Raw genomic sequence first — 12,238 nt, 5'->3', positions numbered from 1 at the left:
TTCCTTTCTCTTTCCCGCACACGCACATGCATCCACACACACAAAGTGACAAAGTGGTTAATGTCTTTGCAGGTTGGTGTTGACATCAGGTATCTTATTGCCACAGTCCAAATAGAGTACTAATTACTGCGAATGATGTCACCGTAGGCAGAGGAATAATCCCATCATTTAATTAGTTGAATGATTTAAACAAAGATTTGCATAGATGCACTAATCAGTTGCCATGAATTACAGAGCAGCAGTTGCCAGCGAGGGGTAACAGATCATACAGTTGGAGGGAAAAAAAATCTCATCTCCTTGAACATAATTAATTTAATTGTCCTCATTAGCTGTACCATTTGTTTTGATTTTATTTCTCCCTTTCCCCACACATAACTTCTCCCTCCCTCTTTTCTTCCCCTTCTCTGAGTACATTGGTTGAGAGAGGCGCACACACACACACACACACACACACTCACACTGCTGTATTTTCAGAGTGGTTGTGGCAGAGGTAGTCTACAAACAGAGGGAAGTGAGGATCTCCTGAGCGTGTGGGTACGGGCAGGAGGGAAGCAGGTTTCTGTCAAGTTTTGCTTTTCTCCATGTGCAGATCAAATCAGCAGCAAGGGGTTCTGTTAGTCTGCTGCCTCTGATTGTGCTTTTCGGGTTCTTGCTCAGGTTGGTTGTGGCTGAGTTTTGTTACTACTTTGAGGGAGAGGGGGGGCAAATAAGGAACTATGTCACTGCGCAGTGTGCTCATTCTGGGAACCTTTATCTATATACATATATATGTGTATATATGTAAAAATGTAGAGGAGCTTAGTTGGAGGTGGGGAGAGGGGGTAACCTGTCCTAAACAGATGCATTTCTGAGGTTGCTTTGATTTTTAGTAAAAATACCGGATTATATGAGGGAGGGGTGCAGATGGCAGAGCACTTCAATGCTTTTAAATCTTTCTTGGTTCTTGAAAGACTTCTATAATATGAATGTCATTCAAATTTAGGGTATATTGTAAGCTGACATCTTTTAAAGCTTTGTGGAAATCTAGCGTGGTGCTTCTAATAGCAGACAACAGATATTCACTTTGAAGTCTGAAAACTGTGTTCACAAATTCTTAATCTGGTCTTTCTCCAACTGCAGATGGCTCTGAGAGGAAGATGCTTTGGATTTTTTTTTTAACTTTATTTACAGTAGGCTAGGCTCAACATCTTTATTATAAAACATGAAGAAACAATCATCTGTGAGCGTGACAATATCAAAGCCCGCCGTATCTCTTCTGTGTTTGCACGTCTGTCTGTCTGTCTCTTGGTCAAAGCTCTTCAACACCTACAGCACATCCGCATCTATTATTTTTCCCCCTCCACCACTAGGTAAAGAACAAGGCTCTGTCCTCAGCTTTCGGGGTGAGGATCCCGCAGGGGGAAACCAGCTTGCCTGCCTTCAACTCAGAAAGTGTGGGCAGGGAGGTGGCATGGGTGAGCGATGCCCAGCACGTGGCCGGGCCGGGGGCAATGGGAGTGGGGAGCCCGCGGGGAGCAGCAAACTTTGACGCAGGAGTTTGCCCTCCTCTCTGAGCAGCCCACATCCAGCACTGGGAGAGGATGCATTTTCACCTTCAGGGTTTTTTTTTTCTCATTACTCATTAATAGAGAGATACGTATCTTGCCCGTTGTTTTTTTTTTTTAATTTTTTTTTTTTTAGTTTCTCCCCCACCCCCCCTCTTTGCGTAGGCAACTTATTGTTTTGTTTAGGCAAAGTATTTGGGGCGGAGTGATGCGGGGGCACGCTCCCTGCTTCCCCGGCTCTGTTTCTGGAGCGCTCCCTGGGAAGGTGATCCTGAGCCGCTTCGGTAGAGGTCACTTGTGTGTGTGCGTGTGTGTGTGTCCCTGGTGTTTGTGTCTAGCATATGCATGTGGTTTTGCTGACTGCACTTGCAGGCTTGTAAATTTTCACCATGGGAAATTACCAACAAAGCCCAATCTGTCTCCTGGCTGCTTTGCACTTTCTGAGGGCGGCTGTACTTGAGCGAGCTGCAGAACGAGAGAGAAAGAGAGAGGGAAAGAAGGGGGGAGCAGGGAGGGGACGGGAGGGGTAAGGGTGCGGTGAGGTAGAGGAGGAGAGAGGTAAATAGCCTTAAATCGGAAGGGAGCTGCTTCTCTGTGGTCTTCCACAAGAGCTGCCTGGGCTCTGCTGGCTCAGTAATAACTGAGTGACCTTTTCTTTTGCTGTATTATGTCTGGCTGGTAAGGGATTGCATTTTGCAGCTGATAAAGCCCTGACTTCATTCAACTCGGCTCCTCACACGCTGCTTTAGGTAAGTTGTCTTCAGCCAGGACGGAGACAGACAGCCTTGGACTGCAAGATACTAAAAGGAGGACACCTGTAGCTCGGATGCGGTCAACACAATTACTTGGCGGATCCTTGAGGACCTCATTATTTTAAACTTAAAGAATAGCGATCTCCCTCCCCATCTCTCCCACCCCCCCTTTATTTTTTTTCCCCAAACAATGCTTCTTTTTGACCTTTCCCAAGGAGAAGAGCTACAAAGCAGCCACTGTGCTTATTGAACTGCCTCCCCTCTATCGCTTAATTGAGAAGGTAAGTGAGGCAACTGTGTACATAAGCTTTGGGTCATTTGTGTATGTGTGTCTGCATCACTCTCTCTCTCTCTCTCTCTCTCTCTGAGTCATAAGCCGGGGCTGCAATCCATACACACATCCCTGCACTGCAACTTTCGCTCGAGCTGCAGCTCTGCTGAGACTGTTTTGTTTAAATCATGTGAGGCTTCATTATTTTTATGATGAGACATGAAATACATGCAAGCGGAGGATGCTGAGCGAAACCCATCTAACTGGATGTCTCGAGAAATAGCAGTCAAAGTTAACAATGAATTGCAGCAGTCCCCCCCACCTCTTCCCCCCCAACCCCCCCCCCCCTCCGCCTCCGTTATTATTGTTATTATTATTCTTGCTTCTTCCAGAGCCGCTCGAAACGTGCTCTCAATTACCAAGGGAGTAGCTTAATTTCCCACTCCCCGGCTCTAATCCGCCAGCCTCCCCGTACAGCAGTTTCATTTGCAGCCGGCTCGGCGCAGGGTTAACCCTTTGGGCAGCGCGGCGGCGGCAGAGGCGGCCCGGAGGCGGCGGGGGAGCTCCGGGAAGCCCCCACCGGCCGCGGGTTACCCGGCAGGAGCCAGCGCTCCTCGTGGGAGCCTTTCGGGGGGGCTTTTCGGCTTCCTCTTTTCCCTCTTCGCTCCCGGTGCGGCGTGTGACAGCGTGACAGCTCCGACAAAGCCGCCCACCGGCGCAGCGCCGGGACCCGGCGCCGAGGGGTGCCCGGGGACAGCGTGCGGTCGTGCCCCGCAGCCCTCCCCCTCCGCTCCGTGCCGGGGGAGCGAACGCTCGCTGCTCGGGCCGGGCCTCGGCGCTTCCGTCAGGAGGAGCTCCGCGGGCGCCCGTACAGCGACTCATGCAGAAAAAGGAGAAAAGTTTTGGTAAGGCTGCCGGTGCGCTGGCTCAGTTCGCAGGAAGGTAGGGCCGGGGCGGGGAGCGGGGCGAGCGCGGTTCCCTCTGCTCTTCTCTCCCGCCAGCGTTCGCGTGTGTGTGCAGCGAGGAGACCCCCCGTGCCCCCGGCTAGAGAGCCGCGCAGGACCGCCGGTGACAGCGGCGAAACCGGCCAGGTGCAGCCAACCTCGCTGCGCGCATCCCCACGCCTCCCTCTGCCCCCACCGCCCCATCCCTGCTGATGCTTGGGAAAAGGAATTAGCACAAAAGGCTCGAGCGTCCGGCTCCGAAAGGGAGTCTTTGTTGTAGAGTGTATGTTTCTTATTTATTTTTTTATTTTGCATGTGAGCTGCATCAAAATTGAACTCAGTCTTGCAAATCTCTTGTTGGCCTTTGCCAAGCACTAGCACTTTGCTGCCATGGTAACTGTAATTAAACTGATAAGAGTGGAAAAATGTCAGTATCTCTGAGCCTTGCAGCTGCATTGGAGAAAAAGGGAATCAAATTGGTTCCCAGCACCACTGCTCTAAAAAAGGAGGGAGGGAGTGGGGGAAGCTGGGGGGAACACGACAGGGGTAGGAACATAGCTAAGCAGCTCCGTCCCTGAGATCTGGGTACATCTATTTGCTGTGATGTCCCTTAGGGGGCTACAGCCTGCAGGGATGCTCTGGGCCAGTGAACAGAGAGAAACAAGCTTTTAGGCCCAATCTCGCTTTCAAAAAGAGAAGGGGAGAGAAGAGGAGAAATCTTTTGTTTGGTGTCTCTTGGCAATCGACTAGCCGTGTTGGCCAAATTCTTTTAATCTGTATCACTGCTCCCAGCTGTGGGACTGCATTCCCATTTTTAGTTTTTACCTAACCTCCTCTTTTTCCCCCCAATCTCAAGCCACCTCCTTTATTAAAAATTAATATATATATATAATCCTTAGAAGAAGAGGCACAAGGTGAAGTTTAGTTATATACCATGTAAAATTGACTCAAAAAGTATGCAGAAGTGACTGTATTCAGAGTACTAAAAAACCCCTTACTTTTATTATTATTATTATTTTAAAAACCTGAGTGTTATGGAGTTGCGGTTACTTTGTTGTGTTAACTACAGAAGCTGAGACTGTGCGGATGAATGGCACAGAACAAGAGAGCATAATGGAGGCAATCAACCGTTAGGCTGGTTCACAATGCAATCCAGGCAATTAAAAGCTCACCAGAGTTTAAATGAAATGGTTCTACTTATTTCTGTGCACCACACTGCACAGGCTATTATTTATGTCTCTTTTTTTAATTATGATTTCCCTTAAACTGTCAAATAACTCAGAATAGCGGGGTCTCGGAGGCGATAAGAATTTTCCACGGAACAATTTGCATGCCAATCTAAAACTAGTTACCACTCTCCATGCGCTGCATGCGAGCTCTGAAATGTTTCTTCCCTTCTGAAACCTTAACTTTTTTTTCTTTCTTTTCTTTTTTCTTTTTTTTAAAGAAGTCTGTGCATATTGTCCTGAATAATTGGAGCACTGAGTGCTCATAGGATGGAGTTACAAAGTGGGAGAGCCTCTGAAAAGCGCTCTCTTTTTATTTTATTTATTATCTTCTGCTGGATCTCCAGCTCTCATGCTGACTGCACATTGTCCGTCAGTTTGCTGTCTTCTAAAGACCACTGCACTGATATGTAATTTGCCTTAAACTGATTTCTCTCTATATATTTTTTTAAGTAGAGCGAGCTTTCCCTCTCCTTGCTGTGCATCCCCCTGTCCTTGGTTCAACCGTGTGTGCTGCGGTGAAGGAGGAGTGAGTGGGCTCTAAAAGTTTGTGAGTGCTGTGGTGTGAGATGATAGCATCCAGTGCTGCCCCCGTGCATCCCCTGTGCCATGAAACTCAGCTGTCCTTGTGGCCTCTTGGTTCCTGCAGGGACCCATCCTGTGCCCAGACGCTGTTAACAGAGCTCGTTCTGTCAGAGCTCCGCACCCTGATTCCAGGGAAGGTGATTGGAGTGACATGAGTTCATGTCTCTGCCTTCTGTCAGGAGCCTGTCTTAGCCTTTTCCAGCAATCTTTCCTGTTTATCCTGGAATTTATAGCTATAGATCCCTTGTCAGTGTTTCATTGCGCATTAACAACCACTGCCAGGGACAGGAGTCACTTCTATCCAACTTATCTGGAGAAACGGGGAGATCGAGGAGCTCACAGACTGGGTTAGGAAGTTCTCTCCTCAGAAATGTGGATTGCTATTAGAAGTCTTATTCCTGACTCCTGACAGAGTGCTGCAGTTTGTGTGCAGTGTCCTAGGGTTTGGCAAGGGGAAAAGAGAAGGATGCTGAGCAGGATGGGGAAAGTAAACTGGGCTGAAATAGAAGGGGTTTGCCTGACAGTGACAAGCATCGAAATGTCTCCGTACTGAGTGCAGGTCTGTTCTGGAATGCTGAGTATGGACAGAAGTTTACCAGACTAAAGGGGAAAACCACGTTCAGTTTTTGCAGCTTAGGTGTAGCACTTTGGAGCCATCTGTGTTTTGGGAGCTCTGCCTTCGGAGGGAAGGGGCAGCAGGGTGTTCAGGCAGCATGCTGTGTTCCCAGCATCATCTCAGGCTGCCCTGGGTGCTGTCAGCATCAGAGCTTCTGTCTGCACCTGGCGATATCCAGTTGTGGGGCTGCAGCCAGTGGGAGCTGCAGGTACGCTGACTGCTGCTCAGGGCAGCTGAAAGCAAACACGCACCATGTGGGAACTGTCACTGTACTGGAGATCTGATGGGAGCGTTAAAGGGGGGAGAGATGGTCTGGGAGGTGATCTGCGTTAGGTTGGATTATGCCATACAGGAGAAGTAATCGGGTATTCTGTTCTCAAAATTAAGCGTTTTAATCCGGGTTTGTGAATAAAAGGGCATGTGCAGAGAATTCGGAGCTGCATAAAGCACTTCTTGGGGTGCTGCTTGTGTTTTGTTTTGATTATTCTATGTCTCAAAAAAAAAAAACAAAAAAAAAAACCCAACAACTTTTAAGCCGTAGTTTAATTTTAACTTTCATTAAAATTGAAGCAGCTTCATTGTAAGTAAAGTGTGAAAAAGATCAGATCTGTCTAAAAGGAAAAGCATTTCTTCCCTCTTGTAGCTGCTGCATACCGAATCCTTAATCTGGAGATGCTGCCAGCGGGATGTCAGGGCCACCTTCTTGCCTCGAGCTCCGAAGTGTGGGGCTGTTAGCAGTACTTCCAAGTGGTGTCTGCTCCATTCCACTTCTCTCTGTAAGGAGGGTTTGGGCTAACCAGTGTGACAATGCTCTGTGTGCATTCCGAATGTAGCAAGAGCCTCAAAACACTGCCAGACTGTGTGCCACACAGCGCGTGCCGGGCTTGTATTTATAACACAATAATCTGGTGTTTGCAGTATATTCCTTAAGAATTATCATGCTTGATTGCTGCAGTATGCTCAGATGCTAGCTTATACAAACCCTGTTGCTGTTGCATCTCGTTCCCCTTGCAGAGCACAGGGCAGCCCAACAGCTGGGATCAGGGACACAGTCCTCCTTATCAGCCGGCAGAATTTTTACATTACAATTTTTTTTCTTTAAAGCCCTTAACTGCTTTAGCTGCTAGTTTATCCTGGCTTCCCTCAAGCTAAAGATTAAAGTCCCAGAGCAGTTCTTCTCGCTTCTGAACTTTGTCACTGAGTTCCATGAAGTTGATGCCAACTGCAGTCTGTTTTGTCTCTGCGTGGTGGTACAGGGGCTCAGGGGTAAGCGTGCCATGGGCTCTGAAGGGATATTTATACATATGCAACTTCACAGATGAAGCCTTTTCACCAAACATATATATCGGCTATCCTATAAGACTGCCCTGTACAAGAAGATTGCATTGGTCTGGTACAGGCGCTTTACAAAAGTCTCTGCTGTTTTCGGTGTTTGTAGTCATCTGCTTGTAACTGTGTTGCCTTGCTGCTTTACTCCTGCACCCTGGGCTTAGGGGAGCCCTCTGGCAGCTGGATATGCTGCAGTGCTCTCTCAGGACGAGCACTGTGTGTTCTTTCCCAGCCCTGCCCAGCCAAGGAGCCCGTGAGGGTCACAGGCTCTCATCCTCCCACTTGGGAATGAGAAACAGACCTCACGAGTTGCTGAGTGGTGTAAGAGCTGCAAGAGGAGCATTGATTGCAGGGTAATGGGAAGGCAGCAATGCCATTTTGATACTTATGGATAGAGAAATAAAGACCTTGGATTATCTTGTTAGGAGCTATAGACATTCGGCAGCAGCATGGCCACGATACTTCGGGGTGCTCGCTAGGGGAACTGTCTCTGTAATTCAACAGCTAATTTAACAGACAAATATATTTGTCCAAAATGCACGGTAGGATATATTGCAAAGCTGGGAGCAGGGATGTTATATGTCACAGTGAGAGTAAGAATTAATATTTCTAATTTGTTGACCAGCTTCACAGATGAAAGTCATGTGTTCAGCTTGATAAACCCTGCAAAGTCACATAGTTGGCTCTACACTTGCTGCGGTCCACGTACATTCAATGCATTTCACGTACATGTATGGATCCCTGGGATGCCTCAGCTTGCACAGCATTTAGCCTCTTGTCTTCACAGCGCTGATATTCATAAAGGCACGCTGTAACATCACTTCAAAGATTACACTCATTTTCATGTTTTCCTTATGAGACCTTTAAAAATAAGTAAAATAAAACAGCAGCCTGTTCGTGTTCTCTCTACCTGAGACTGTCTTTCTGAGGTAGTGTGCTGCTGTACCAACGGAGATGTGCTGATAGAAGCTGGGGCTGCAAAGCTTTCCTAAGAGCAGTAGTGTAGTGTTCTTGATGAGGAGCTCTTGAATTTGCTGTTCTTTGTTACGAGACTATTTGACCTTTCCTAGTTGCTGCGTTAAGAATGGGGTGCCGTGCCCTGAACTTGGGAGAAGGATTCTCCTGTTGGCAAAAGCATTTATTCTTGTCTTACAGAATTCTTGTTGTGATGCTCAGATGCACTTTAATGAGTAGCAATTTTTTTGTTGTTGCTGCATCTCCGATTGGCTTAAAACAGTGAGATAACCTGTTAATCGAACTGCGTGTCTGTTTTCTTTCCTCTCTGATGCCTGTTTGATGTACAGCAAAGCGTCCACAAGGCTATGATTTTGCTTCTTCTAAGAAATGACTTTCAGAGGATCAGTGTGAGTGTAATCGGCTGGCAGTTCATGAGACCAGTCTGTAAGCACTTTGGGGCAGCGACCTCCTCTCCCCATTTACAGCAAAACTGAGGAGCATTGATTTGTTTTTTGTATGGATCTCTGGAAGGCAGCCGCAGTGCTCCACATGCCATCACTCAACTGTAATCCACTTTTGCCCATTCTGTCCCTTAAATAGTGGATCAAGGGTTTGAATTGTTATTTAAATACACTCGGCTATCACGGTCAAAGGTATATATAATTAATGGACAACACTGGACTCCTTTTCCTAAACTATCTGTTGGCTAAAATTGGGATTCGAGAGTAGGGCAGAGATTTATTATTATTATTATTATTATTATTATTATTATTATTATTATTATTATTATTATTATTATTTTTATTATTATTATTATTATTATTATTTTTAGTGAAAAACTAGCAACTGTCTGACCTTGTGCAGCATGCTTTAAGGTCAGATTTTTCAGCAGGTCCTTAGACTGAAGGATGCAATGAGAGATGCTGGTATTGAAGTCTCGGTAAATCTGATTGCTTCATTTATGTGCCTAAGAATGGAAATCTTAGAAAACAAAACGTGCACTGCAAAGATATCTGGGCCAAACTTCCCTATAACTCTGTCCTCATACCTTTGATAATTTCAATCAGACCATCTCTAGAATCTGGAATGCAAATTAGTCCAAATGCACAACTTTAGGTATATTTGCTGTTGCACAAATAAGTTTAAATTTTTGAATGGTAAACACTGAGTATGTTGGGCAAAAGTGAGTGACTCTTCAACAGGACTGTTTTAATTTTCCATTTTAATTTTTTGAATCGTATTCCTTTTCAGCAAAGAGACCGGATAAATGAGGTGGACCTCAGACCAGTGGAAGTTTCTGCTCTCAAGTTTATTTAATATTGTTTTCAGCTTGCTGTGGACTCGCCAGATTATGTCATCCTGTCTCTGCCGTTGCCTTTATAATGAACTGGGTGTGTGTGGGAGGGGAGATGTGGAGAAAGAGAAGACTGTGAGGCTCATTCTGGAGAGTGTCTGTTTTCACCCTTCTCTCCTCTTGCTGTGTTTCAGGTATACAAATGCTCTCAGTCCAGCCAGACACCAAGCCGAAAGGTTGTGCTGGCTGCAACCGGAAGATTAAAGACCGGTATCTTCTAAAGGCCCTGGACAAATATTGGCATGAAGACTGCCTGAAATGTGCCTGCTGTGACTGCCGCCTGGGGGAGGTGGGCTCCACTCTGTACACCAAAGCCAACCTTATCCTTTGTCGCAGAGACTACCTGAGGTAGGTTGCGCCTGTGTCGTGTTCCCTGAGAAACGCGGTGAGCCTGCTCAGTCCTTTCTGTGCAGGTAGTGGTGCACACACAGTGCTTGGGGGCTGCAGGACAAAGCGTTTGCGGAGCATGAGGCAACCAGCTACAGCAGAGAGGTGAAGCTAAATTCAAAGGTAGTACTGCATGCTCTTGAGTTTTGAGATGCTTGTAGTGGGGTGCTGTGATGGGGAGGTGAGAACAGAGTAACCCCTGGTCCAGCGTAGCTGATCCTCCTAAAAGCAATGCAATGTTCAGCTTGAAAGAGCGGGGCCACCTGAGTAGCCTGCAGCTGCTCAAGAGCGGGTTGGAATGCTGCGAGCGCTTGCTCCATTTGGCTGTGCATATCTGCTTTTGCCCTTTGAGCTCACCAGAGGGATTGTGGTGGTGGTCGGAGCTTTAGGGAACGTTGCCATTTATCTGCTAGAAGCTGCACTGAGACAATCTGCTCACTTTCCCTGTGCCGATGTGCTCCAACCAGCCCACTGATCTGTGTGGGACCTGGGTGACCCAGCACTGGTCCTCAGAGGTGGCAGACCATCCCCTGGTTGATGCTTCTTAGAGATAGCAAACCATTACCTGATTTTCTGCATTCTTGTTTGTTTGTCAGTCTTCTAAAAAACAATTGGGGTGTAAGTTGGCACAGTACCAGACTAGAGTGCGTGTGTATAAATAGAGCTACTTGCAGAAGTTGAGTTTAATCGAGAAGTTTGGTCTCTCTGGGCTGTCTATAGTAAATAGAGACAGAGAGGCTCCTCTGGGGTAATTCAGAGCACCTATTTCCTAGAGGAGCACCTTCTGCCATTCCCTACAGAGGGGGCCTAGTGAGACTGGCTGCCGGAGGCAATTGTGAACTCCTGGGAATATTTCCCCTGCCCCTGTAGCAAAGCCTTTTCCTTTTAAAGGGACATTCAAGTCTGTAATACACTGGGGAAAAATTTAAGTTCTCTTTGCATGTGTTAACTTAAAAGTTCAGTGTAGGCGCAGGTAGCAAATACAAAGTTTCCAGGTTGTATGGCATGAGTAGGTTGGTACAGAAATCAGGATTAAAGTGTTAACAGCTCTTGGTATTCTGGCTCTCCACCTTACAACCTGTTTTTTTCTAGAGTAGTGCAAAATTGTTTGCAAGTGTCTTAGGCGTTTGCTGAGCTGGAGCTGCAAGGTGGCTTAGGGTTCTTCAGATGGGGCCTTGGACCACTTAGTGGTAAAAGTGCTCTGCTACCCATTAAAGCTCCATGAGCTGAGCAGAGGACGGAGTCATCGTCTTACAGCCGTTGTGTTACAGCTGCCAAATAAGTAGCTAACAAAACCTTACTTTTGAAAATGAAGAGGAAACTGTTTCATGCAAGAAACAGAAAGGGATCATTGTACAGAAACCTAGACTGCTTGTGATCTTGAATTGTGTGTATAGAGATAGCGTTATGAACAGCTTCTGGGGGGAAGAGAGTGCTGAGCCTAATACTTAAACCCTGTTTTAAGAATCTTTCTACAAGTGCTTGCAGGAGTAAGAAAGCTCTACTGTGGCAATTTGATCCCCAGATTTACTGGTGGCTTTGAACTTACTCAGTCTCCCAAAGACTCACCCAACAGATCAAGTGTTTTAAAATCAAAACCAAAAGTGAGTGAGTAGTAGGGATATGAACAAAACATTTCCACAGTACAGATGTGTGCATGCATCCCCTTGCTCTCTAGTATTTAAAGTTCTATCAGGAGTAAATATTTAGCAATGAGATTTTTAAAATTCATGTTGTGTAACTCAGAGGAAGGCAACTGTGAATTTTACACCAGGGTTTATATGTCACAAATGCTTTTTTTGTTATTTATTCATCTGCAATATTTACTTTTGCACTATACAGTGCAGTATACATGACAGATCCTGTAATCAGTCTAAGGATATTTTGGATTTTGTTTCTGGATTTATCAAGTCTTTATGAAGTCTTAATGAAAATCATAAGCCTTTCCTTAGTGATTTTTGTGAATGCACAGATTTAAACTTGGTATTTACTCTAAACTTCATACTGATGCACTTAAGGTAATTGCAGATAGTCATTTGCCTCATTGCATCTTATATACTTAGATATGCAGTGAACCTATAAAAGTGATCTTTTTAAAGCTCATGTGGAAACTAGTTAAATGTTCTCTAGTTTTGTAGTCAAATAAGCTTTCATATTTAGCAACTCACTTGATATCAATTTAAAGAACAAATTACTTAGCAATAATGATCAGATTAGGGTTCGATTGCAGTTTCAAGCTAGCTTCTTTTTTTCTTTTTTTCTTTTTTCTTTTT

General features: G+C 45.8%; 1 protein-coding gene across 7 annotated transcripts in view; it reads left to right on the top strand.

Moving 5' to 3' along the window:
• The first annotated feature begins 520 nt into the window (after nt 1-520).
• Nucleotides 521-12,238, top strand: part of LMO3 (LIM domain only 3) — a 58,504-nt gene continuing 46,786 nt past the window's right edge. The window contains exons 1-4 of one of the 7 annotated variants that reach the window (XM_015867873.2): nt 2,092-2,577; nt 2,960-3,472; nt 3,569-3,794; nt 9,713-9,926. In XM_015867873.2, the coding sequence (XP_015723359.1) occupies nt 9,721-9,926 (206 nt within the window). In that variant the 5' untranslated portion in view covers nt 2,092-2,577; nt 2,960-3,472; nt 3,569-3,794; nt 9,713-9,720. Of the gene's footprint in view, nt 658-2,090; nt 2,578-2,959; nt 3,473-3,568; nt 3,795-9,475; nt 9,616-9,712; nt 9,927-12,238 lie in introns of those variants that run through there. The other 6 variants (XM_015867854.2, XM_015867882.2, XM_032445923.1 and 3 more) reach the window with 6 other exon arrangements.

This window comes from Coturnix japonica, chromosome 1, assembly GCF_001577835.2.
Source record: "Coturnix japonica isolate 7356 chromosome 1, Coturnix japonica 2.1, whole genome shotgun sequence".
Taxonomy (NCBI): Eukaryota; Metazoa; Chordata; class Aves; order Galliformes; family Phasianidae; genus Coturnix; species Coturnix japonica.
Note: the sequence above shows the minus strand (reverse complement) of the source record. Positions and strands in the feature narration are given on the sequence as shown.